Source organism: Entelurus aequoreus, linkage group LG14, assembly GCF_033978785.1.
Source record: "Entelurus aequoreus isolate RoL-2023_Sb linkage group LG14, RoL_Eaeq_v1.1, whole genome shotgun sequence".
NCBI lineage: Eukaryota > Metazoa > Chordata > Actinopteri > Syngnathiformes > Syngnathidae > Entelurus > Entelurus aequoreus.
In genome coordinates this window covers 8,802,346-8,828,106 of record NC_084744.1, presented here as the reverse complement: position 1 = coordinate 8,828,106, position 25,761 = coordinate 8,802,346, and the positions used below count along the sequence as shown (strand labels likewise).

At 44.6% G+C, this 25,761-nt stretch overlaps 3 protein-coding genes across 3 annotated transcripts; 1 reads left to right on the top strand and 2 right to left on the bottom strand.

Annotated features, from left to right (window-relative positions):
- Positions 1-4,922: 4,922 nt before the first annotated feature.
- Positions 4,923-6,732, bottom strand: LOC133665319 (uncharacterized). The gene has a single exon (XM_062070582.1). The coding sequence runs from the start codon at positions 6,730-6,732 to the stop codon at positions 5,680-5,682; it is 1,053 nt and encodes a 350-aa protein (XP_061926566.1). The 3' UTR covers positions 4,923-5,679.
- Positions 6,733-6,739: 7 nt separating this feature from the next.
- On the top strand, positions 6,740-23,951 carry LOC133664345 (uncharacterized). Its single transcript, XM_062068867.1, has 11 exons — positions 6,740-6,843; positions 18,729-19,021; positions 20,077-20,187; positions 20,308-20,422; positions 20,599-21,449; positions 21,618-21,804; positions 21,920-22,168; positions 22,334-22,458; positions 22,826-22,872; positions 22,957-23,105; positions 23,233-23,951. Exons 2-11 carry the CDS (start codon positions 18,797-18,799, stop codon positions 23,418-23,420), a joined length of 2,247 nt encoding a protein of 748 aa, XP_061924851.1. The 5' UTR covers positions 6,740-6,843; positions 18,729-18,796; the 3' UTR covers positions 23,421-23,951.
- LOC133664346 (uncharacterized) lies at positions 23,291-25,477 on the bottom strand. Its single transcript, XM_062068868.1, has 3 exons — positions 25,074-25,477; positions 24,471-24,689; positions 23,291-24,166 (listed from the first exon to the last, which is right to left on the bottom strand). The coding sequence occupies exons 1-3, from the start codon at positions 25,337-25,339 to the stop codon at positions 24,013-24,015; spliced, it is 639 nt and encodes a 212-aa protein (XP_061924852.1). The 5' UTR covers positions 25,340-25,477; the 3' UTR covers positions 23,291-24,012.
- Between the last annotated feature and the right edge of the window lie 284 nt (positions 25,478-25,761).

Sequence of the window (25,761 nt, the reverse complement as noted above, 5' to 3'; positions counted from 1 at the left end):
AATTTTTGACACACTCATTGTATTATTTCTATTCTATTCTTACATTGGAAAAAAACAACAGTAAAAATGTAAGAAAGAGAAAAAAAAATGTATGTAATGAGAAAAAGCTGAAATGTTCTGACAAATAATTAATATACTTTGTCACCTTATCACCTACAATATTATTGTTAAGCATTTTTTCAAAATATAATAATAATAATAATAACAAAACGGCCTTGCATACTTTGACTTTTCAGTATGCAGACCTTGGTGGAAAAATTTTAAGCACCCCTAATTTAAAAATATTAGAAGCTCTCAAAATAAAAATACAAAAGTGTAAACAAACTGTAAAAAATGACTCTAAATATTAATCTTTTGTAGTAACAACTGTCTTAAACACTTAAATGTGTAACTGAACATTAATATTTTCGTACAGGCAGAATTTTTGACACACTAATTGTATTATATTTTTATTCGATTCTTACATGGGAAAAAAACAACAGTAAAAATGTAAGAAAGAACAAAGTAACAATGTATCTAGTGAGAAAAAGCTGAAATGTTCTGACAAATAATTAATATACTTTGTCACCTTATCACTTACAATATTATTGTTTAGCATTTAAAAAAACAAAAACAATACGGCCTTGCATACTTACACTTTTCAGTATGCAGCCCTTGGTGGAATAAGTATCGATATTTTGATTGGAGAATCGATATTAGAGCATGAATATCTGGTATCGACAGTATCAATATTTCAGTATGGATCGGCACATGACTGGTGCCAGCACAAAAACGCCAACCGAGATGCAAATGAAGTTGTATCGACAGTATCGGTTTCTAGGAAAGTGAACATGTAAATGAAAGACCAGCAGAACAAGGACTGAACAGTTTTTCGATGAACAAATCATCGTTTAACACTTCCACTATTTGCCATGTCAGCTGATTCAGAAGTCGGATCATCTGTTGCCGTGCCAACGCTGCACAGGGATCCGATCGCCCGCCTTAGCGCCGCTGCCCTTTGCCGATACACGGCTTGACCGACGGCCAGGTTGACGGTGGTCCCGAATATGTTCAAAGTGATGACCGTGGAAAGGATGGTGGTCCCAAAGTAAAACGGGGCATATTTTAAGGTGAGCGAGTCCAGGAGAATAAAAACCGCACAGCTGAAGACGATCACGCACTGACAAATGCCGGTCATGCAGACTCTCAACCAGCTTCGAAGTCTGGACCTGGAGACCGAAATGCCGTTCTGTGTCATCGTTCTCATGTGACCCTGCAGGTATCGCAGGGTGGTGATGTTTGAGAAGATCATCAGGCACAAACTGGTCAGTATGTAAACCCTGGTGATGATGAAAAGAACCAAGTGATAAAGCTTCAGCTGAGAACTGTTGGGAATCTGGTTCCACGTCACGTTCTTGTCAGGAATCTGGTCCCATGTCCCGTTGTTGTCAGGAATCTGGTCCCACGTCACGTTGTAGTCGTCGGTGAAGACCGCAGGCTTGGAAATTAGACAGTTGGCAATCCCCACAACGCAGTAGTGAAGATAAACGAGGCAATCAAGAAGAAGAACCATGAAAATGGTCACCTTGATGTTCCTCTTCAGCCAGTCGAAGAAAGCGCGGCGTGCGGGGACAATGTGGGCAAAGTAGTAGAAGCTGAGCCAAACATAGCCGCTCATGCTGATATTGACAGAGTACTGAAGCATAAAGGAAAGCACCAACCAATAATTGTTGTTGCCCATCATCAAGAAGGTCAGCGTCAAGAAGACGGGATACACAGAGGAGGATCCGATGAGAAGCTCCAAGAGGAACCTCAAAGGCTGCTTGAGTCTATCGGTGCCTTGTGGCCATCCCAGGCAAAACAGAAAAAACAAGTTCATGGCGAGGATGAAGACGCCAAGAGGAACGTTGATGATTAAAAACTGCGTCATACTGATCTCCAGCTGAACGTTCATCGTGCAGGCTTGAAGGAGTCAGAGGGTTGCAAACGTTCCTCAAAGTGTGAGCACCGCCCGTGCGCTTTGTGACGGACGAGCTCTCAGGTAAAGCAGGGATAATGTACTAGAAACCATCATATGCATAACAGGCGGGCCCCAAGGAAGGAATATCAATGCAGCGTTGCCGTATCCTGTTAGATACACAATATTTGGTAGTATGCAGATGACCAGGGCTGTCTGGGCACTCACATTATTCATATATCATTCACCTTCACTAGCACAATACAATTAGGTTATGGTGGATGTTCTTGAAGCTTCCAGGAAATGTCGGAAATGGGATAACGAACAGGGGCCTGATGTATTAAGAGTTGATTTTTAACTAAAACATGGCGTGTGTTCAAATCCATAAAGAGAATACGCAATTTAAAAAAAATTATAAGTTTTAAAGGGGAACAGCACTTTTTGGGGATTTTGCCTATTGTTCACAATCATTATGAGAGACAAGAAGACAAAATGTTTTGGGGTTTTTTTGCATTTTAACATCCAAAAATCGGCCTGTTCTAGGTAGCTAGCAATGCAGCTAATGTTAGCAATCAATTCTACCTCTAAATCACTTTAAAAATGCATTGAAAAACTATCACCAATACTTCATTTACGTTCTGAAACCTGTATAATAACCAAGCTGTAGCAACATTGTTATTGTAAGAGAGAACACGTACTAACACATCGGCGTGCTACGGTATTAGCCGTAAAAGCTAACTATGGTAAGAGATAAGCTAGCTTCTGCATTTGAGTTTGTAATACACAACACTGTGATACGACACCAATCTGTACTGAGTGAAAAACATGAACAATCATATTACAGTATCTGTAAAGTATTATTTCATGTTTTGTTTGTACACAGCTAGCCAGACAGTGTATGTACTGTAGTTGTACTAACACGCATGACATGCTGCGTGTATCATGATCAATATAAAGTGTGACTCACTCCATGGACAGTTGTCTGTTTGGTCCAGCTGGCCGTGGATGTTTTTCCGGTTTATTTGGGTAAACACTCCATTTAGATGTGCCACGCCCCTTTATAAATATGCAAATCATATCACAAGTCAGTAGGAGCTGTTTCCAGCAAACTAACGAGGGTCGAGACGACGATGCTGTCAATGCTTTGAGAACCGCACACAGGACTAAACAGAAGAAATGGTCAAACATCAGGAAGAAGGTGAAGAAGAAAATAGGTGTGGCCAAAACAAGCGATGGTACCGGAGATAAAGTAGTGCTGTAGGGCTGAAACTAACTAATTAATTTGATAATCGATTAATCTGTCGGTTATTACTTCGATTAATCGATTAATAATCGGATAAAAGAGACAAATTACATTTCTATCCTTTCCAGTATTTTATTGAAAAAAAACAGCATACTGGCGACATGTTCTTTCAACTTGCCAAATAAAACCAGGAAAATGTTACAAAAATGCAGACTTTTGACACCCCTGCTATAGATAATAAAAAATTAAATCTGATAAATCTATGGATAAAAAGCAGAGCCTGGCGACGCATGCACGTTTATCACATCTCTCGCTCTCTCTGTCTCTCCCCGTCCCTCACCAATGCTGCTGCGCGCACCTCCACAATGTGTTTTGTTTTTAACCTTCTTAACCCTGAACGTACATTGAAAATACACGCAACCCTAACTCAAAATGACGGACATTTGAGGCGTGTGGGGGGCACCGCCCGGGCGGCCCCGCGGGGGAGGACGTGTCCGGTGAAAAGAGGACGTATGGTCAGGACCTAATTTCACCGGACATGTCCTCTTTTGCTAGCATGCTAGCAGCTAACGGGCTACAATAGACTGACCGTGCGTCCTCTTTTCACCGGACATGTCCTCTTTTGCGGAGCTGTCAGGGCGGAGTTTCTTGGGTGCCTCAAATGTCCGGCATTTTGAGTATTGTTTACACAACGTGCAGTACGCTACTTAATATGTCCGTGTGGAAACTCGTTGGGTACACCTCCGCACTGAACCGAAACCCCTGTACCGAAACGGTTCAATACAAATACACGTACCGTTACACCCCTATTATTTTGATTATTGTTTTTCAGCTGTTTGTAAATGTTGCAGTTTATAAATAAAGGTTAAAAAAAAAAAAACGTAGCCTCAGCGCATGCGCATAGCAAAGGTCCAACGAATCGATGACTAAATTAATCGCCAACGATTTTAATGGATTTAATCGATTAGTTGTTGCAGCCCTATAGTGCTGCACACCGTCTGAAAAGATAGTCGCTGCAATGATACGTACAACTTTAGAAGAGGTGGGCGACTCTGATTACCCCAATATAAATACAATTTGTGTAATTTACAACATGTGTTCATAAAGTAGCCTGCTCACAGCCAGATTAGAGTTTCATGTCAAAATGATGTCATATATGGTTTGCAATCTTTTACATTTTAACATGCCAGCATCTCAAAAAAGACACGAAAGACTTTGACTCTTGTTTGTTCACTCAATTTATTATCACAACCCAGGAGAGCTTCTCGCGGTAGCAGCCGTACATGACACAAATATACAATATCCCACTTCCACCCACAGAGACAAAGACAGTGGATGACTGACATGATGTTTCCTTCAAGGGGGTATAGATCGCTCAGAAAGTTGTGGGCACATTTTGATTGCACCTCCAGGAAGTGTCAGAAATGGGAGAAGGAAGACGTGATTATTACATTCCGTGTGTGATCCGGATCATCCACTGGATTCAGGACTTTAATGGTTGAGGTCTGTGCTCACTGAGTGCTTTTCTAGTGTAATATATTTTTGTTTATTGTCAGTATTGTCACAGTCATTACGCGACACGTAGGGGGAGGCCGGATCGATCCATAAAATGGTGGTGTTGATACCAAGGGCAGTATCAGTGTATGATTTTTTATTTCGTTTTTAATGTTCACAACTTCAGGGGATAATTCACAGGAGGACTTAGAGTGCACAAACTAAAGGATTTAAAAGAGAACTATGGCTATTGTTGACTTTAGCTGCGTCTCAATTCCTTGACAGTGCACATTTGTGGACGTGACAGCGGGGCACGAAGGCAGTCCCAATCCCAACAAGCTCCAAGTGTCCTGCGAATCCAACCGACAGATGTGTCCTTTTCTTCCATTAGTGTACATGTCGAGTATCCTTCGCACCCCTCGGTATCCCAAGATCCTTTGCATGTCCAGCTCTGAACAAATATTTTCAACATGGCGGCGCTATGCAAAGTGAAGAGAGACTTTAAAATGTACGTAAGTATAGCTTTATTTATTCATTTGAAACATGTAACCGCAGATATGTAGAGTTTGGCGGGACATGAGTAATTTCAATTTGTGTTCAAATACGAGACCTGGACTATCGTAACGTTGAGCGACCTCCAGAGATACCTTTGTTCCTATTTTATCTCTTTTATTGTTTTAAATATTGCTTTGTACTATGGCACTTTAAATAATAACAAAACTGTCTTGCGTACTTTGACTTTTCAGTATGCAGCCCTTGGTGGGAAAAGTTTGAACTAAAGTATCAAAATTATCGATATTTTGATTTGAGAATCGATATTCGAGCATAAATATCTGGTATCGGCGGTATCGATATTTCAGTATGGATCGGAACATGACTGGTGCCAGCACACAAATGCCAACCGAGATGCAAATAAAGTTGTAGCGACAGTATCGGTTTCTAGGAAAGTGAACATGTAAATGAAAGACCAACAGAACAAGGACTGAACAGTTTTTAGATGAACAAATCATCGTTTAACACTTCCACTATTTGCCATGTCAGCTGATTCAGAAGTCGGATCAACTGTTGCCGTGCCAACGCTGCACAGGGATCCGAGCACCCGCCTTAGCGCCACTGCCCTTTGCCGATACACAGTTTGACCGACGGCCAGGTTGATGGTGGTCCCGAATATGTACAAAGTGGTGACCGTGGAAAGGACGGCGGTCCCAAAGTAAAACGCCGCATATTCAATGGTGATCGACTCCAGGAGAATAAAAACTGCACAGCTGAAGAAGATCACGCACTGACAAATGCCGGTCGCGCAGACTCTCAACCAGCTCCGAAGTCTGGACCTGGAAACCGAAATGCCGTTCTGTGTCATCGTTCTCATGTGACCCTGCAGGTATCGCAGGGTGGTGATGTTTGAGAAGATCATCAGGCACAAACTGGTCAGCATGTGAACCCTGGTGATGATGTAAACAACCAAGCGATAAAGCTTCAGCTGAGAACTGTTGGGAATCCGGTTCCACATCACGTTCTTGTCAGGAATCTGTTTCCACGTCCCGTTGTCAGGAATCTGGTCCCACGTCCCGTTGTTGTCAGGAATCTGGTCCCTCGTCACGTTGTAGTCGTCGGTGAAGACCGCAGGCTTGGAAATTAGAACCATGGCAATCTCCACAACGTTGTCGTGAAGATAAACGAGGCAATCAAGAAGAAGAACCATGAAAATGGTCACCTTGATGTTCCTCTTCAGCCAGTCGAAGAAAGCGCGGCGTGCGGGGACAATGTGGGCGAAGTAGTAGAAGCTGAGCCAAACATAGCCGCTCATGCTGATATTGACAGAGTACCGAAGCATAAAGAAAAGCACCAACCCATACTTGTTGTTGCCCATCATCAAGAAGGTCAGCGTCAAGAAGACGGGATACACAGAGGAGGATCCGATGAGAAGCTCCAAGAGGAACCTCAAAGGCTGCTTGAGTCTATCGGTGCCTTGTGGCCATCCCAGGCAAAACAGAAAAAACAAGTTCATGGCGAGGATGAAGACGCCAAGAGGAACGTTGATGATTAAAAACTGCGTCATACTGATCTCCAGCTGAACGTTCATCGTGCAGGCTTGAAGGAGCCAGAGGGTTGCAAACGTTCCTCAAAGTGCGAGCACCGCCCGTGCGCTTTGTGACGGACGAGCTCTCAGGTAAAGCAGGGATAATGTACTAGAAACCATCATATGCATAACAGGCGGGCCCCAAGGGAGGAATATCAATGCAGCGTTGCCGTATCCTGTTTGATACACAATATTTGGTAGTATGCAGATGACCAGGGCTGTCTGGGCACTCACATTATTCTTATATCATTCACCTTCACTAGCACAATACAATTAGGTTATGGTGGATGTTCTTGAAGCTTCCAGGAAATGTCGGAAATGGGATAACGAACAGGGGCCTGATCTATTAAGAGTTGATTTTTAACTGAAAAATGGCGTGCGTTCAAATCCATAAAGAGAATACGCAATTTAAAAAATCAGATGTTTTAAAGGGGAACTGCACTTTTTGGGGATTTTGCCTATCAATCACAATCATTATGAGAGAAAAGAAGACAAAATGTTTTTGTTTTTTTTGCATTCTAATGTATAAAAATCGGCCTAGCAATGCAGCTAATGTTAGCAATCAATTCTACTTCTAAATCACTTTAAAAATGCATTCAAAAACTATCACCAATACTTTATTTACGTTCTGTAACCTGTATAATAACCAAGCTGTAGCAACATTGTTATTGTAAGAGAGAACACTGAGGAACTATTTTTCTAGCGTACTAACACATCTGCGTGCTACGGTATTAGCCGTAAAAACAAGCGATGAGCTAGCTTCTACGTTTGAGTTTGTAATACACAACACAATGTGATACGACACCAATCTGTACTGAGTGAAAAACATGAACAATCATATTACAGTATCTGTACACAAAGTATTATTTCATGTTTTGTTTGTACACAGCTAGCCAGACAGTGTATGTACTGTAGTTGTACTAACACGCATGACATGCTGCGTGTATCATGATCAATATAAAGTGTGACTCACTCCATGGACAGTTGTCTGTTTGGTCCAGCTGGCCGGGGAGGTTTTTTCCGGTTTATTTGGGTAAACACTCCACTTAGATGTGCCACGCCCCTTTATAAATATGCAAATCATATTGAAATTAGCCGTGTGCCTGAGATCTGCACACTCCGCCCAATCACAAGTCAGTAGCAGGTGTTTCCAGCAAACTAACGAGGGTTGAGATGATGATGCTGTCAATGCTTTGAGAACCGCACACAGGACGAAACAGAAGAAATGGTCAAACATCAGGAAAAAAGGTGAACAAGAAAATAGGTGTGGCCAAAACAAGCGATGGTACCGGAGATAAAGTAGTGCTGCACACCGTCTGAAAAGATAGTCGTTGCAATGATACGTACAACTTTAGAAGAGGTGGGCGACTCTGATTACCCCAATATAAATACAATTTGTGTAATTTACAACATGTGTTCATAAAGTAGCCTGCTCACAGCCAGATTAGAGTTTCATGTCAAAATGATGTCATATATGGTTTGCAATCTTTTACATTTTAACATGCCAGCATCTCAAAAAGGATACGAAAGACTTTGACTCTTGTTTGTTCACTCAATTTATTATCACAACCCAGGAGAGCTTCTCGCAGTAGCAGCCGTACGTGACACAAATATACAATATCCCACTTCCACCCACAGAGACAAAGACAGTGGATGACTGACATGATGTTTCCTTCAAAGGGGGTATAGATCGCTCAGAAAGTTGTGGGCACATTTTGATTGCACCTCCAGGAAGTGTCAGAAATGGGAGAAGGAAGACGTGATTATTACATTCCGTGTGTGATCCGGATCATCCACTGGATTCAGGACTTTAATGGTTGAGGTCTGTGCTCACTGAGTGCTTTTCTAGTGTAATATATTTTTGTTTATTGTCAGTATTGTCACAGTCATTACGCGACACGTAGGGGGAGGCCGGATCGATCCATAAAATGGTGGTGTTGATACCAAGGGCAGTATCAGTGTATGATTTTTTATTTAGTTTTTAATGTTCACAACTTCAGGGGATGATTCACAGGAGGACTTAGAGTGCACAAACTAAAGGATTTAAAAGAGTACTATGGCTATTGTTGACTTTAGCTGCGTCTCAATTCCTTGACAGTGCACATTTGTGGACGTGACAGCGGGGCACGAAGGCAGTCCCAATCCCAACAAGCTCCAAGTGTCCTGCGAATCCAACCGACAGATGTGTCCTTTTCTTCCATTAGTGTACATGTCGAGTATCCTTCGCACCCCTCGGTATCCCAAGATCCTTTGCATGTCCAGCTCTGAACAAATATTTCCAACATGGCGGCGCTATGCAAAGTGAAGAGAGACTTTAAAATGTACGGAAGTATAGCTTTATTTATTCATTTGAAACATGTAACCGCAGATATGTAGAGTTTGGCGGGACATGAGTAATTTCAATTTGTGTTCAAATACGAGACCTGGACTATCGTAACGTTGAGCGACCTCCATGTTGTTTGCTCCTATTTACCTTTGTTCCTATTTTATCTCTTTTATTGTTTTAAATATTGCTTTGTACTATGGCACTTTAAGACTTATTTCAATGCAAAGTGCCTAACAAATCAAATCTATCATTATTAATAGGGATGTCCGATAATGGCTTTTTTGCCGATATTCCGATATTGTCCAACTCTTAATTACCGATACCGATATCGATATATACAGTCATGGAATTAACACATTATTATGCCTAATTTGGACAACCATGTATGGTGAAGATAAGGTCCTTTTTAAAAAAAATTATAAAATAAAATAAGATAAATAAATTAAAAAGTAAAAACAATATAAAAACAGTTACATAGAAACTAGTAATTAATGAAAATGAGTCAAATTAACTGTTAAAGGTTAGTACTATTAGTGGAGCAGCAGCACGCACAATCATGTGTGCTTACGGACTGTATCCCTTGCAGACTGTATTGATTTATATTGATATATAATGTAGGAACCAGAATATTAATAACAGAAAGAAACAACCCCTTTGTGTGAATGAGTGTAAATGGGGGAGGGAGGTTTTTGGGGTTGGTGCACTAATTGTAAGTGTATCTTGTGTTTTTTTATGTTGATTTAATTAAAAAAATAAAAAACACACCGATACCGATAATAAAAACCAATACCGATTGTGGAGAGGCGTGGCCGGCGAGCGAGCAGCGAGGCAGGGAGCGCCGGAGCCTGGCCCAAGATGGCGAGGAGGAGGCGGGGACGGTGAGCGAGCGGCGAGGTGGGGCGCTCCGGGAGCGACGCCGCAATCGTGGCCAGGTGCACGGATCGCGCACCTTGGCACGATCATCCAATCCTCTCACACAGTTTAAAAGGGCGACAGCTGTGAACGTCAGGGGAGAGACTGGAAGGAGCAAAAGGAAAGCTGACGCGGAGCGAGAGAGGAGGAGAGCCAGAGCCAGACGACGACGAGCGAAGAAGAGGAGCTGAAAAGCGACTGAGACTGTGAGGTTTTGTTTGAAAAAATAAAACAAACGTCAACTGCTCGAGATGTCTCCATTTGATGGTCCAGGGAACCCAAATGTGACGGACTCAAGCCGTCTTGTGAGTTCCCTGGACCATCAAATCCCCCCACCTCGCCGCTCGCTCACCGTCCCCGCCTCCTCGTCGCCATCTTGGGCCGGGCTGTGGCGTGCCCTGCTTTGCCGCTCGCTCGCCGGCCACGCTTCCCCGCCGCCATCTTGGGCCAGGCTCCCTGCCTCGCTGCTCGCTCGCCGGGCCCGCCTCTCCACACCGATATTTTCCGACATTACATTTTTTTAAAGCATTTATCGGCCGATATTATCGGACATCTCTAATTATTAATATTAATATTTTATTCCTATTCCATTCAGCGGTCTTTGAAAGCATCGTAAAAACATATGTCTCTTATACAAACCCCGTTTCCATATAAGTTGGGAAATTGTGTTAGATGTAAATATAAACGGAATACAATGATTTGCAAATCGTTTTCAAGCCATATTCAGTTGAATATGCTACAAAGACAACATATTTGATGTTCAAACTGATAAACTTTTTTTTTTTTTTGCAAATAATCATTAACTTTAGAATTTGATGCCAGCAACACGTGACAAAGAAGTTGGGAAAGGTGGCAATAAATACTGATAAAGTTGAGGAATGCTCATCAAACACTTATTTGGAACATCCCACAGGTGAACAGGCAAATTGCGAACAGGTGGGTGCCATGATTGGGTATAAAAGTAGAGTCCATGAAATGCTCAGTCATTCACAAACAAGGATGGAGCGAGGGTCACCACTCTGTCAACAAATGCGTGAGCAAATTGTTGAACAGTTTAAGAAAAACCTTTCTCAACCAGCTATTGCAAGGAATTTAGGGATTTCACCATCTACGATCCGTAATATCATCAAAGGGTTCAGAGAATCTGGAGAAATCACTGCACGTAAGCAGCTAAGCCCGTGACCTTCGATCCCTCAGGCTGTACTGCATCAACAAGCGACATCAGTGTGTAAAGGATATCACCACATGGGCTCAGGAACACTTCAGAAACCCACTGTCAGTAACTACAGTTGGTCACTACATCTGTAAGTGCAAGTTAAAACTCTCCTATGCAAAGCGAAAACCGTTTATCAACAACACCCAGATACGCCGTCGGCTTCGCTGGGCCTGAGCTCATCTAAGATGGACTGATACAAAGTGGAAAAGTGTTCTTTGGTCTGACGAGTCCACATTTCAAATTGTTTTTGGAAACTGTGGATGTCGTGTCCTCCGGACCAAAGAGGAAAAGAACCATCCAGATTGTTATAGGCGCAAAGTGTAAAAGCCTGCATCTGTGATGGTATGGGGGTGTATTAGTGCCCAAGACATGGGTAACTTACACATCTGTGAAGGCGCCATTAATGCTGAAAGGTACATACAGGTTTTGGAGCAACATATGTTGCCATCCAAGCAACGTTATCATGGACGCCCCTGCTTATTTCAGCAAGACAATGCCAAGCCACGTGTGTCACAGTCTCTGTCTGTTTGTCTCTGTGTGTGTCTTTGGGAGAGTGGGCGTGTTTTGGGCGTTGGCTTGGCTCCAGCTCTCAGCCTGGCACAGCTGATCCCAGCACTCTAATCACTCACCTGCCTGCCATCAACTCATCACCTGCAGCCTTCAAATGTTTGGACTTCTTTCGGCGTGATCGTCAGATCGTTTCACCTTCTACATGTGGTAACGCTTCTCGCCCGTTTGTTCTAGAAGTCTAGGACTTTTGATAATCTTGCGAATCTGCCATTTTTGTGTTTTTTGGCTCCTCATTCTACCCCTGTTTTTTCCTCTGCCTTCAGTTCCCTACCTGCCGTGTGTGCCTGACTCAGCCTGCTAGCCTCAGCCTGCTAGCCTCAGCCCGCTAGCCTCAGCCCGCTAGCCTCAGCCTGCTAGCCTCAGCCTGCTAGCCTTAACCTGCTAGCCTCAGCCTGCTAGCCTCAGCCTGCTAGCCTCAGCCTGCTAGCCTCAGTGTGCTCTCCTGGACTGCAAAACCAAAGACTACGAGCTCCCTCCTTTCCCTCTGGTTTTATTAATAATAACCCTTGAACTTTAATCCTGCTTGTCTTTTCTGCATTTGGGTCCACCAGTTTTACCAATCGTGACAGAACGATCTGGCCCTTTTCAATGGACCCAGCAGATTTTGACCGTGTGAGAGAGGCCCTTGCCAATATAAGGACAGCGTTTGGGAAACCATGACCAAATACTACAGACACTTATTGACCAGATGTCACGCGTTTCCACCCAGCTGACCACTCTCATCAATCAACAAGCTCAACCACAACCCGAACCACCTGCACCACCTGCACCCCCGCTGTTCCTGCTGCAGAGCCACACATCCCCCCGCCTGATAAGTACTCTGGCAATCTTAGCACTTGTCGTGAATTTTTAACTCAGATCCAGCTTGCTTTTGATGTTCAGCCTTCTCGCTTTGGCCGTGAGGCAGCCAAAATCGCTTACGTAGCCAACCTGCTACAGGGGCCCCCTTTGAGTTTAATGCCCTTCGTGAGCAAGGATCCCCCGCAGTCCAGTCCTTTGCTGCACTATCTGCAGAACTGAAGCGGGTCTACGACCACCCCATACGAGGGCAGCAAGCAGGTCAGCAGTTGTTGCGACTTCGTCAAGGGAAAAGCTCAGTAAGAGAATTTGCCTGTGAATTCCGGTCCCTAGCTGTGGAGTCTGGCTGGAATGACCAGGCCCTTCTCACTGCTTTCCAGAATGGGCTTAGTCGGGTCATTGGAAGGGAGATTGCTCTGAGGAATGAGCAGCTGTCCCTAGACGAAGCTATTACTGCAGCTATCAACATCTCTGACCAGATGGCCCAGTGGCAAGCTGACCCCGTGCCTTGCAGGTCATCGGAACCCCCCAGCTTTAGACCCAGGCCGGCCGGGCCCAACTTGCCAATGTGCACAGCCTCAACCTGCAGTTCCCCTGTTGAGGAGCCCATGCAGGTGGGCCGGGCTCACCTTACACCTGAAGAGCGCCTCCGCAGAAGGAGGGCAGGGGTGTGTCTCTATTGTGGTCAACCTGGCCATTTCCTTGCCACCTGTTCTATGCGGCCAAAAGAGTAGGCTCACCAGTAACAGTAGGGGTTCTGGTGAGCCAAGCTGTCTCCTCCCCTAAGTCCCTATGCCGAATGCAGTTTTCTGCTACTCTCCGTTCGCAAACCCAGTCCTTGTCTCTCCTTGCTCTGGTGGACTCGGGGGCGGAGGAGAATTTTTTGGACGCCGACGTTGCTTCCCAAGTGGGCATTACCATCGAGCCACTTCCCTCACCCTTGCAAGCCAATTCCCTGACTGGTCGACTCCTTTCCCGTGTCACTCACCGATCAGAACCTGTGCATCTCCTTGTCTCTGGTAATCATCTTGAACAAATCCAATTCCATATAATCTCTTCTCCTCATGCTCCTGTAGTCCTTGGTCAGCCCTGGGTAGGACTTCACAATCCTCACATTGACTGGGCTGCAGCCAAAGTGGTGAGCTGGAGCTCCTACTGTCTCTCCACCTGCCTGCGGTCTGCCCGCTCCCCTGCTGAGGACACAGTCTCTCCAGTTGTCATAGAGCCCCCAGATCTGTCCAAGGTTCCCTCTGTCTACCATGACTTAGAAGAGGCCTTCAGCAAGCAACACGCACCGTCCCTCCCTTATGACTGTGCCATTGACTTGCTTTCAGGAGCTCCCCTGCCTTCTAGTCGGTTATACAACCTGAGAGAGAGGCGATGGAAAAGTACATCCATGACTCAATGGCTGCAGGCATTATTCGACCTTCATCTTCCCCACTCGGTGCAGGTTTTTTCTTTGTGGGTAAGAAAGATGGCACTCTACATCCCTGTATAGATTTTCGAGGGTTGAATAACATCACCATTAAAAACAAATACCCACTGCCTTTGCTGGCATCTGCCTTTGAACCCCTCCAAGGAGCGACTGTGTTTTCCAAGTTAGACCTTCGCAATGCCTACCATTTGATTCGAATCCGAGCTGGTGACGAATGGAAAACAGCCTTTAAGACTCCCCTTGGTCATTTCGAATACTTGGTTATGCCCTTTGGCTTGACTAATGCCCCAGCAGTTTTTCAAGCTCTTGTGAACGATGTCCTAAGAAGACCTGATTAACCGCTCCGTCTTTGTGTACCTGGATGATATCCTGATTTTCTCCCGCAACCCGGAGGAACATGTGGTTCATGTCAGACAAGTGCTCCAGCGCCTTCTTGAGAACAAGCTCTACATTAAAGCAGAAAAATGTGAGTTCCATGTTCAGTCCACAAGGTTCCTCGGGTTCATCATTGAGAGTGGTCAGGTGAAGGCAGACCCCGAAAAGGTGCGAGCTGTGGTGGACTGGCCTCAACCAACCTCAGTTAAACGTCTCCAGGGCTTTCTTGGCTTTGCAAACTTTTATCGCCGGTTCATCCGGAACTACAGTCAAGTGGTCGCACCCCTCACAAGACTCACATCTCCGTCTGTCCCATTCACTTGGACAGCAGAGGCTGACGCTGCTTTCAAGGAGCTTAAGAGATGTTTTACCACAGCCCCTGTCCTGATTCATCCTGACTCCTCACGCCAGTTCATCTTGGAAGTTGATGCCTCAGAGTCTGGAGTGGGGGCTGTACTATCCCAGCGTTCTACCAAGGACCAGAAGCTCCATCCTTGCGTGTTCTTCTCATATCGGCTAGAACCTGCTGAGCGCAATTATGATGTAGGTAACAGGGAGGTGCTGGCTGTCAAACTCGCTCTGGAGGAATGGAGGCACTGGCTTGAGGGAGCAGAACACCCATTCATCATCTGGACAGACCATAAAAACCTGACCTACATTCAGTCTGCCAAGCGCCTCAATTCCCGCCAGGCCCGGGGTGGGCTTTGTTTTTTGGTCGATTCCGCTTCACACTGACCTACCGTCCAGGATCCCGCAACGTCAAGCCGGATGCCCTGTCACGTCAGTTAATTTCGGAGGGTCCCACCAGTCCTGAGCCTATCCTTCCGGCGTCTTGTGTGGTGGCCGCAGTGACTTGGGAGATTGAGTCGGTGGTCCGAAGGGCTCAGCAAGACCAACCAGACCCGGGTAATGGTCCTGATAACCGCCTTTTTTGTGCCTGACTCTGTACGTTCACAGGTTCTTCTGTGGGCACACACTTCCTTGTTTGCCTGCCACCCAGGAGTTGGCCGCACCATGACTCTCCTCAAGCGACACTTTTGGTGGCCTACCATGGATGCTGATACCCGTGCCTTTGTGTCTGCCTGTACTGTGTGTGCCCGTGGAAAATCCTCCAATCGACCACCTGCTGGCATACTCCATCCCTTGCCAGTCCCAAGCCGCCCCTGGTCTCATATATCACTGGACTTTGTCACTGGCCTCCCGCCTTCTCAGGGAAATTCTGTTATCCTCACTATAGTGGACAGATTTTCCAAATCAGTGCATTTCGTGGCTCTACCCAAACTCCCCACGTCCCTGGAAACAGCCAACCTCATGGTCCAGCATGTGTTCCGTCTTCATGGAATTCCTTCAGATGTGGTCTCGGATAGAGGGCCTCAGTTTATTTCGGCGGTTTGGAAGGCTTTCTGTAGGGCCATTGGAGCCACTATGAGTCTGACTTCGGGTTATCACCCTCAGTCTAATGGGCAAACGGAACGGGCAAATCAAGACCTAGAAGCGGCCCTCCGATGTGTCGTTGCCAAGAACCCCTCCTCCTGGAGCACCGACCTGGTATGGATTGAGTATGCCCACAACTCATTACCCTGTGCGGCCACGGGAGTGTCACCATTTGAGGTATCCTTAGGTTACCTACCCCCGTTGTTTCCTGCTGAGGAGGATGACATCTCTGTACCTTCAGTTCAGGCTCAGATGCGGCGTAGCCGCAAGGTGTGGAAAGATGCTCGTGCTGCCCTCCTCAGCTCTGTGGACCGAAATCGTCGATATGCGGACCTACACCGAAGGCCGGCACCTGTATACCAGCCAGGTCAGCAGTTGTGGCTTTCCTCTAGAGACCTTCCCCTCAAAGTGGACTCAAAGAAACTTGCACCCCGGTATGTTGGCCCTTATGAAATCATTTCCATCATCAATCCAACAGCAGTTAAACTCAAATTATCTGCACGCTGGAGGATCAATCCCACTTTCCATGTCTCCCAACTGAAGCCTGTTTCGACCAGCCCACTATCTCCCCCTGATATGCCCCCCCACCCCCCGTGTCATCGACGACCACCCAGCCTACACGGTCCGGCGGCTGCTGGATGTGCGCCGTCGGGGTAGAGGTCTGCAGTACCTGGTGGACTGGGAGGGGTTGTCATGTCTGTGTTCATGTTTTTGTTTGGCCATGTGCTGTTTTGTTTTTTGGACACTTCCTTAGTTCCTGGTTTCACTTCCTGGTTTTGTTTGTCACCATAGCAACCATTAGTTTCACCTGTTCCACGTTTGGACTCACACACACCTGTCTCACGTTTTCACAGTCATGTCACGCACCTGTTCACAGTTAGTCACGCACCTGTTTTCACTTATCATGTCACTATATAGGCTTTTCTGTTTCTGTTGTTTGTCCTGGCGACATCACACATTCATGCCATGTTCACAGTTTCTTGTCACGTAAGTTTTTGTTTAATGTTCATAGTTCTCCGCCATTGTGCGCGCCTTTTGTTTTGTCATAGTCAAGTTTTTTCCTCTGCGGTGAGCGCTTTTTGTTTATACCTTTTTGTTTGAGTTAAAAGATTAAACATGTCCTCACCTGTACGCCACGTATGGTCCAATTCGTTTGCACCACGGGAGAGCAAACCACGCCAGAGACCAAGTCTTGACAGGGGTATGGACCTGAGGAGCGTTGCTGGGTGCCACGCAGCTTCATCCTGGACCCTTCCCTCATCTTGGCCTTTCACCGCAGTCACCCGGGCAAGCCTGGTGGATCGCCTGGAGGCGTTCCTTGAGGGGGGGCACTGTCACAGTCTCTGTCTGTCTGTCTCTGTGTGTGTCTTTGGGAGATTGGGCGTGTTTTGGGCGTTGGCTTGGCTCCAGCTCTCAGCCTGGCACAGCTGATCCCAGCACTCTAATCACTCACCTGCCTGCCATCAACTCATCACCTGCAGCCTTCAAATGTTTGGACTTCTCTCGGCGCGATCGCCAAATTGTTTCACCTTCTACACCTTCTCGCCCGTTTGTTCTAGAAGTCTAGCACTTTTGATAATCTTGCGAATCTGCCATTTTTGTGTTTTTTGGCTCCTCATTCTACCCCTGTTTTTTCCTCTGCCTTCAGTTCCCTACCTGCCGTGTGTGCCTGACTCAACCTGCTAGCCTCAGCCTGCTAGCCTCAGCCCGCTAGCCTCAGCCCGCTAGCCTCTAGCCTCAGCCCGCTAGCCTCAACCCGCTAGCCTCAACCTGCTAGCCTCAACCTGCTAGCCTCAGCCTGCTAGCCTCAGTGTGCTCTCCTGGACTGCAAAGCCAAAGACTACGAGCTCCCTCCTTTCCCTCTGGTTTTATTAATAATAACCCTTGAACTTTAATCCTGCTTGTCTTTTCTGCATTTGGGTCCACCAGTTTTACCAATCGTGACGTGTTACATCAACGTGGCTTCATAGTAAAAGAGTGCGGGTACTAGACTGGCCTGCCTGTAGTCCAGACCTGTCTCCCATTGAAAATGTGTGGCACATTATGAAGCCTAAAATAGCACAATGGAGACCCCCGGACTGTTGAACAACTTAAGCTGTACATCAAATAAGAATGGGAAAGAATTCCACCGGAGAAGCTTCAAAAATGTGTCTCCTCAGTTCCCAAACGTTTACTGAGTGTTGTTAAAAGAAAAGGCCATGTAACACAGTGGTGAACATGCCCTCTCCCAACTACTTTGGCACGTGTTGCAGCCATGAAATTCTAAGTTAATGATTATTTGCAAAAAAAAATAAAGTTTATGAGTTTGAACATCAAATATGTTGTCTTTGTAGTGCATTCAATTGAATATGGGTTGAAAAGGATTTGCAAATCATTGTATTCCGTTTATATTAGCATCTAACACAATTTCCCAACTCATATGGAAACGGGGTTTGTATATAGTAGGATGTATTGCAGGATGACTCGTATGACTTGTATGTTCAATGTGCACAATTAAAGGCCTACTGAAACCCACTACTACCGACCACGCAGTCTGATAGTTTATATATCAATGATGAAATCTTAACATTGCAACACATGCCAATACGGCCGGGTTAACTTATAAAGTGACATTTAAAATTTCCCGGGAAATATCCGGCTGAAACGTCGCGGTATGATGACGTATGCGCGTGACGAAGGCAGTTGAACGCGTCATCTTGGAATAGGTCCCTCCCAATTTAAACAGCTCTGTTTTAATCGCTAATTTCCACAGTATTCAGGACATCTGTGTTGGTGAATCTTTTGGAAATTTGTTCAATTAACAATGGAGACTGCAAAAAAGAGAGTTGTAGGGAAGCGGTGTGTTGCTGCTGGATGTAGCAACACAAACCAAAACACAACCGGTGTTTCATTGTTTCTTTTCCCAAAAGATGGCGGCCAAGCTTTACTATGGAACAAAGAAGTCAAGCGAACACGGTTGGATTGGACGACACATACGATGTACAGTGTATTATGCAGCGAACATTTCGAAAGATCATGTTTCGAAGAGGGTCCCTTGCGAATGGCAGAAATGGGAATCAGCACTCGTCGACTCGTGCTGAAGAAAGGTGCGAAGCCAACTATTTTCGATAGACCACGGACAAGTCCGGAGCACCCGACCCCCTCCACAAGCGGACAGACTGGGCACATGAGGTCTGCATTTGCCAAAAGGGAAAGGAAGAGGGTAAGAATCTTGATATCCAGTTTTCATAGTCAGACTACACTGTTCCAATATCCATTTCTTTGTTCTCAATTGTTGAAACCCCCCCACCTCCACACCCCGGATTGTAAATAATGTAAATAATTCAATGTGATTATCTTGTGTGATGACTGTATTATGATGATAGTATATATATGATAGTATATATCTGTATCATGAATCAATTTAAGTGGACCCCGACTTAAACAAGTTGAAAAACTTATTGGGGTGTTACCATTTAGTGGTCAATTGTACGGAATATGTACTTCACTGTGCAACCTACTAATAAAAGTCTCAATCAATCAACCAAAACTAACACACACAGTCATAGACTACTCCAGTGGTTCTCAACCTTTTTTCAGTGATTTTCCCCTGTGAACATTTTTTTAATTCAAGTACCCCCTAATCAGAGCAAAGCATTTTTGGTTGAAAAAAAGAAAAAAAATACAGCACTATGTCATCAGTTTCTGATTTATTAAATTGTATAACAGTGCAAGATATTGCTAATTTGTAGTGGTCTTTCTTGAACTATTTGGAAAAAAAGATATAAAAATAACTAAAAACTTGTTGAAAAATAAACAAGTGATTCAATTATAAATAATATTTTGTACACATAGAAGTAATCATCAACTTAAAGTGCCCTCTTTGGGGATTGTAATAGAGATCCATCTGGATTCATGAACTTAATTCTAAACATTTATTTTGTTGAAGTATTATTCAATAAATATATTTATAAAGGATTTTTGAATTGTTGCTATTTTTATAATATTTAAAAAAAATCTCTCGTACCCCTTGGCATACCTTCAAGTATCCCCAAGGGTATGCGTACCCCCATTTGAGAACCACTGGACTACTCCATGAACAATGAAATAAATTAACAATAAAATAGTCTACATATAATTATTGCTTCAAGTTCTAGTCAAGTTCTTCTGCAGTATAAAGTATCGTACATTTACTGACATTACTGTCAATAGTGTCAATACTGTCAATAGATTACAATAGACAATAATATAAAGTATTGTACATTTGTACATTTACAGACAATAGATCAGATCATGGACAGTACGACTACGGCATCAGTGGCGGATGCGGTGGATGAACCAATGGCAATGGCACTAGATTTGCCTGATGAGGAGGGCGATCAAGATCAGGTTCGATTTGTTTTCCTAATCAATGTTCAAATGGATTACAGTTCAAGCCCAATCCAAAAGTATTCATAATTAATGTAAATGAGGTATCCATATTACATGTAGCTGTTTCTCCATTTCCAGGGAAATACAAGAGAACAAGGATGCCAGACGGACTGGGTACCGATTGGGACAGCACCAACAGCAATGACCAGTAGCAAGAGCACCCAAACAGGGAAAATACATCATAGATCAAAGGGTATGTCTATTTCGGTGACGAACATGATTCTGCACATCACAGTACACATTGCACGCTGCCTGTGCAGAGTAGAGTAGACAGATAAATTAGGTGATTCAAAGACAATAATTATTATGTGATTCTAGTTTAATTTTAACAGATTATATAAAACAACTTGTGCTTGATTTTATTGCTAGGACACCAGGTGACCCCAGAGATCCTCGAGAGGGTTAGAGCTCGGCCGGCCAGGGTTAGTGAAGTCCCATTGTCAAGTGTAGCAGCTCCATCTGACAGCCCCGAGATGCAGACTAACATAGCAGCTCCAGGTGTGTCTGGAATGCAAGCCAAGCTACGACCACCTCCTGCATTGTTTGATGAAGGACCAGCATCAAGTCCCACTGCGCCTTTTGTTGGTGGTTCTTCCGATGACAGCTATGTGCCGAGTGAGTCAACGACATCGGATCCGTGTCAATCTGACGGGTCGCCAGATCGCCCATGTACTCACCAGATGCGTGAAGAGGGCTGCCACAAGGAACCGAAGTACATCATCTTTGAGTCGTGCCTCCAGAGTCTCGTCAAGTGGTGTCACTGTCCAGTCTGTGGCAGCCAGGACATAAGCCCTTCTTGGGATTCGAACGGTACACAGCTGACCATGACTCTTCAATGTGCATCATGTGACCAGAGGAGTAGTTGGAGCAGCCAGCCAAACATTGGCCCTTATGCCGCGGGCAACATCCTGCTGTCTGCTGGCATCCTCTTCGCTGGGGCATCTTCTGGCAAGGTGTTGCAAGTGCTGAACAGCATCGGAGTGGTCACGTATGTGAAGAGGACATTTTTCAACCACCAGGAGCTCATCCTGCAGCCAGCCATCAAAAAGGTGTGGGAGGAACAGCAACGGACGCACCTCACCATGCTGCAGGTGGAAGGCCGACCCCTCGTCCTTGGTGGTGATGGGCGAGCAGACAGTCCGGGACACAGCGCCAAGTTCGGTACCTACACCACAATGGAGCTTGTGGCCAATGTGGTTCTCGACCTTCAGGTTGTACAGGTACGACCATATAATCTCACTAAAACACTAGTAACACAATAAGCAGATAAGGGATTTTCCAGAATTATCCTAGTAAATTTGTCTAATAACATTAACCATTTCAATGTATACTAAGCCCCTTTTTCATTTTTTTCTTTGCTCATTCCTTTTCTGTTATATATATTTCAGAGCAACGAATGTCTTGGCAGCTACCATATGGAGATGGAAGGACTGAAGAGGATGGTGGAACTGCTGATCAGCTGGGACCTGGATGTCGGGGTGCTGGTGACAGACCGACACAGACAGATCGCTAAATGGATTCGTGAAAACATGCCCAATACACGGCACTGCTATGACATCTGGCATGTTGCAAAATGTTAGTTGGATTATTTGTATGCATGACAAGTTGTGAAGTAGTGTGTACATATCAGTGATCAGATGAATGCGATATTGTATTTAATCCACAAATTTCTGTTTTTTTCTGTTTGTAGCCATCGGAAAGAAACTGAAGGCCATCGCCAAGCATAAGGACTGTGAAGACCTGAAGCCCTGGGTGCAAAGTATAATCAACCACCTCTACTGGGCAGCAGTGTCTACACCGCCTGGAGAGGGGGAACTTCTGGTTGCCAAGTGGAAGTCTGTGGAGCGACACATTCAGAACATCCACAAGGACCATGGCGACCTCTTCCCAATTTGTACTCATGGACAACTGCAACGGCAAAAGAAATGGCTCAAACAAAGTGAGTAGGCAAATAAGTTGCCCGAAAGCAGTGAGGGACTAGCAGTATTTTCCTGCACATCTTTTGAAAGTCAAAAAATTCAGATAAACTTGTAAGTAAATAACCAGTTTAAGTTGACTGGAACATTTTTGTAGAAACGTTGTTCTATTTTAAATTTATGTTTAGGTTCACGCTCAGCAGTGAAACTGGAGGAGGTGGTCAACAACAAGTCCCTGCTAAAAGATATCGCCATGCTGTCGGGTGAACACCAGACTTCCAAGGTGGAGGCGTTCCATAGCCTTATCATACAGGTGAGAATTAGACTGATCGCCTGTAGGTGGTGTCGGTGGTTACCACCTGCCACTAGGACTTTGGTGGCCAGGGAGCAAAATACTAGAGCATACTAAATGAAGCCTTGATACAGTCAGTGTAAGCAAGAGAATGTTGGAGGTCCAACATAGTGGCTGGCATCTTGGTGAGAAAGATTGCAAACAATTCTGGCGTGGTGTTAACATTGAAAACAAAACAGCTTCATTACTGCAGGAGATCAAGCTTTAATAGCTGACTATTAACAGTTTAATACACAAACATTTGTATTCAAATTTACAAACAATTTATAAATTTACACACACATTGTATGGACGCATGACTGAATAAAGTGTCTTTTATCTTATACAGTTCGCACCGAAAATGTATGTCTTCTCATACATCGGAATGCTGTGCAGGTATGTTTCCACACTAATCTAAGTGTCACTAGTGTGTGCCATACTTTAGTACTAATTATTACATTATTCTGTTACCACACCTAGGAACCTGCTTGCTGGGCTGCACTGGAACGAAAATTCGAGCCGCCCTATAGCCACTACACAAGCGGGTGCTGAGCGCTATGCAGTACGCTACCCGAAGTATAAAGCAGGGGGCCATGTGGTCAAGAAAATCGCGACAGAGCCAACATACCGTAAGTGTAGAGGACACAAAACATGTAAACACTTGACACTTTGTATCATGATAATAATACTGTCAAGTTTCACTCTCCATGAGTATATTATGTTGTGAGCAGGAACATGTACAATTGTATTTTGCAGGCTACGTAGATGACTTGATCAGGGAGGTTGTTGCTGGCTGCAGACAGACCCCTGACGAGAGAACACCACTCAGCGTCACTGTGGATGTGCCTCCCTTCCTCTGCGATGAACTGGAGAAGCCAGACAAGGAGGAAGCCATCGCCAAGCACAGGAGTCGCTTCGGTAAGTGTGAAATGCCCTCCCGGTAACAGTTAGAGATGCTACCTCAGTAGAAGCATTTAAGTCCCATCTTAAAACTCATTTGTATACTCTAGCCTTTAAATAGACCCCCTTTTTAGACCAGTTGATCTGCCGTTTCTTTTCTTTTCTCCTCTGCCCCCCCCCCCCCACGTGGAGGGGTTATTCCGGTGACCATGGATAAAGTGCTGGCTGTCCAGAGTTGGGACCCGGGGTATACCGCTCGCCTGTGCATCGGTTGGGGACATCTGCGCTGCTGACCCGTCTCCGCTCGGGGTGGCCTCCTGCTGGCTCCACTGGACCCTCACTAATATGTTAGACCCACTCGACATCCATTGCTTTCGGTCTCCCCTAGAGGGGGGGGGTTACCCACATATGCGGTCCTCTCCAAGGTTTCTCATAGTCATTCACATCGACGTCCTACTGGGGTGAGTTTTCCTTGCCCGTGTGTGGGCTCTGTACCGAGGATGTCGTTGTGGCTTGTGCGGCCCTTTGAGACATTTGTGATTTAGTGCTATATAAATAAACATTGATTGATTGACTGATTGATTGATTGATTGATTTTATTGATTAAGTACAGTGGCCATGTAGATTCTGTTGCAGTCACTGCACGTCTTGGAACCCCGTGTAGTCCATCGATGGGAATGTTGTCCTAATCTTATGTACTACACAAGCTGGTAGTACCACCCTTATGTCCTTTCCCAGATATCCCCAGCAGAAGCGGACAAACTGTCGATAGGCTGTGTGTCGTCTCCGCCTGCAAGTAGCAAATGATGGCAGCTGTTATTATCCGGACATGGATACACAGTGACTCACTGTTCTCTGAGATTCAAAAGACATTGTCATGCATTCTATTCATTTGTCATTTACTGTTGCAGTAAATTGTAAATATTGTTGACATCTACGGTCCATCTATGTAATACTTCTATGATATATAATGTCATGTGCATTGTAGCACAGTACATTTCACAGAATAAGAATAAGATAAGAAAGTGCTCATTCTGACTTATCTTCCAAAGGTTGATAGAATAAAGAATTATTTAAACTTATTAGTGCCTCACTCATTTTGCTGTTGCTGCAGCACGCCATATTGCTGTTTGTAGGCGTTATACGCTGTCTGCAGCACCCATTCATCCAGACACACAGATGGAAAGCCATGGTGGTCTATGATGCACGTCTTCACCCCCTCCTCCTCCATCGTTCTGGTCACTGCCTCTATTTCACTACAGCAGACACACTCAGCCACTGTCTCCATGTTCACACAGTTTTGACATGTACACCTGGAAATAGAAATGTTCATAATATTTGTAAATCAATTCATATTATTGACACCTGCAATCTGCAAACATGTGGAATAATTAATATTATCATTGTCTTGTTGTGGATCTTATTAATCTGCATGCATATTTTTAGTATTGCCGGTATATGGAGCTGTGGCCCATAGAAATAATGGGTAATTAATTAGGTTTGACATTGTGTCAATGATAGATACTTAGTGTATAGATAGGCCTGGGGTGTAAGTTGTAACACTAACAGTAACACATTGTGTCAATGATAGATACTTAGTGTATAGATAGGCCTGGGGTGTAAGTTGTAACACTAACAGTAACAGTGCAAGACTAGGCCACAAACTAAAACTAGTCTATAAATAAATAACATATTACCATTCTGTATTCTCAAGGCGATCTATGTCGTGTGCTCCTCCAGCATCAATAGCAGCAGCGTCCTCCTGACCGTCTTCATCAGCGTCGGGTTCAAAGCGATATGGCTCTATCCCTCTCACAGCTTCTTCCCTATCTGAATCGCTTCCACTCCCCACTAGTCCTTCACTTGCACTTTCCTCATCCACAAATCTTTCATCCTCGCTCAAATTAATGGAGAAATCGTCGCTATCTCGGTCAGAATCGCTCTCAGATCTGGCGGCCATCATTGCAAACAATAGGGAGCTTTGCGGATATGTTCAATTGTCCACGTCACGCTACTTCCGGTAGGGGCAAGGCTTTTTTTTGTCAGATACCAAAAGTTGCTATCTTTATCGTCGTTTTTCTATTCTAAATCCTTTCAGCAAAAATATGGCAATATCGCGAAATGATCAAGTATGACACATAGAATAGATCTGCTATCCCCGTTTAAATAAAAAAATTTCATTTCAGTAGGCCTTTAAATATCTTAGTTGCTCACACAGTTATGTATTTATATTAGTTCAGACCCTTTCTTACTGGGGAAAGACGTTAATGTTTCTTGTTTTCATGTTGGAATTTAGGCCAGCGAGCTAGTGCCAGTCAAATTGCAGTTTTTTTACATCATTGTCATTTAAAATGGTGATACTAAACCGAGTATACTAAAGCGAGT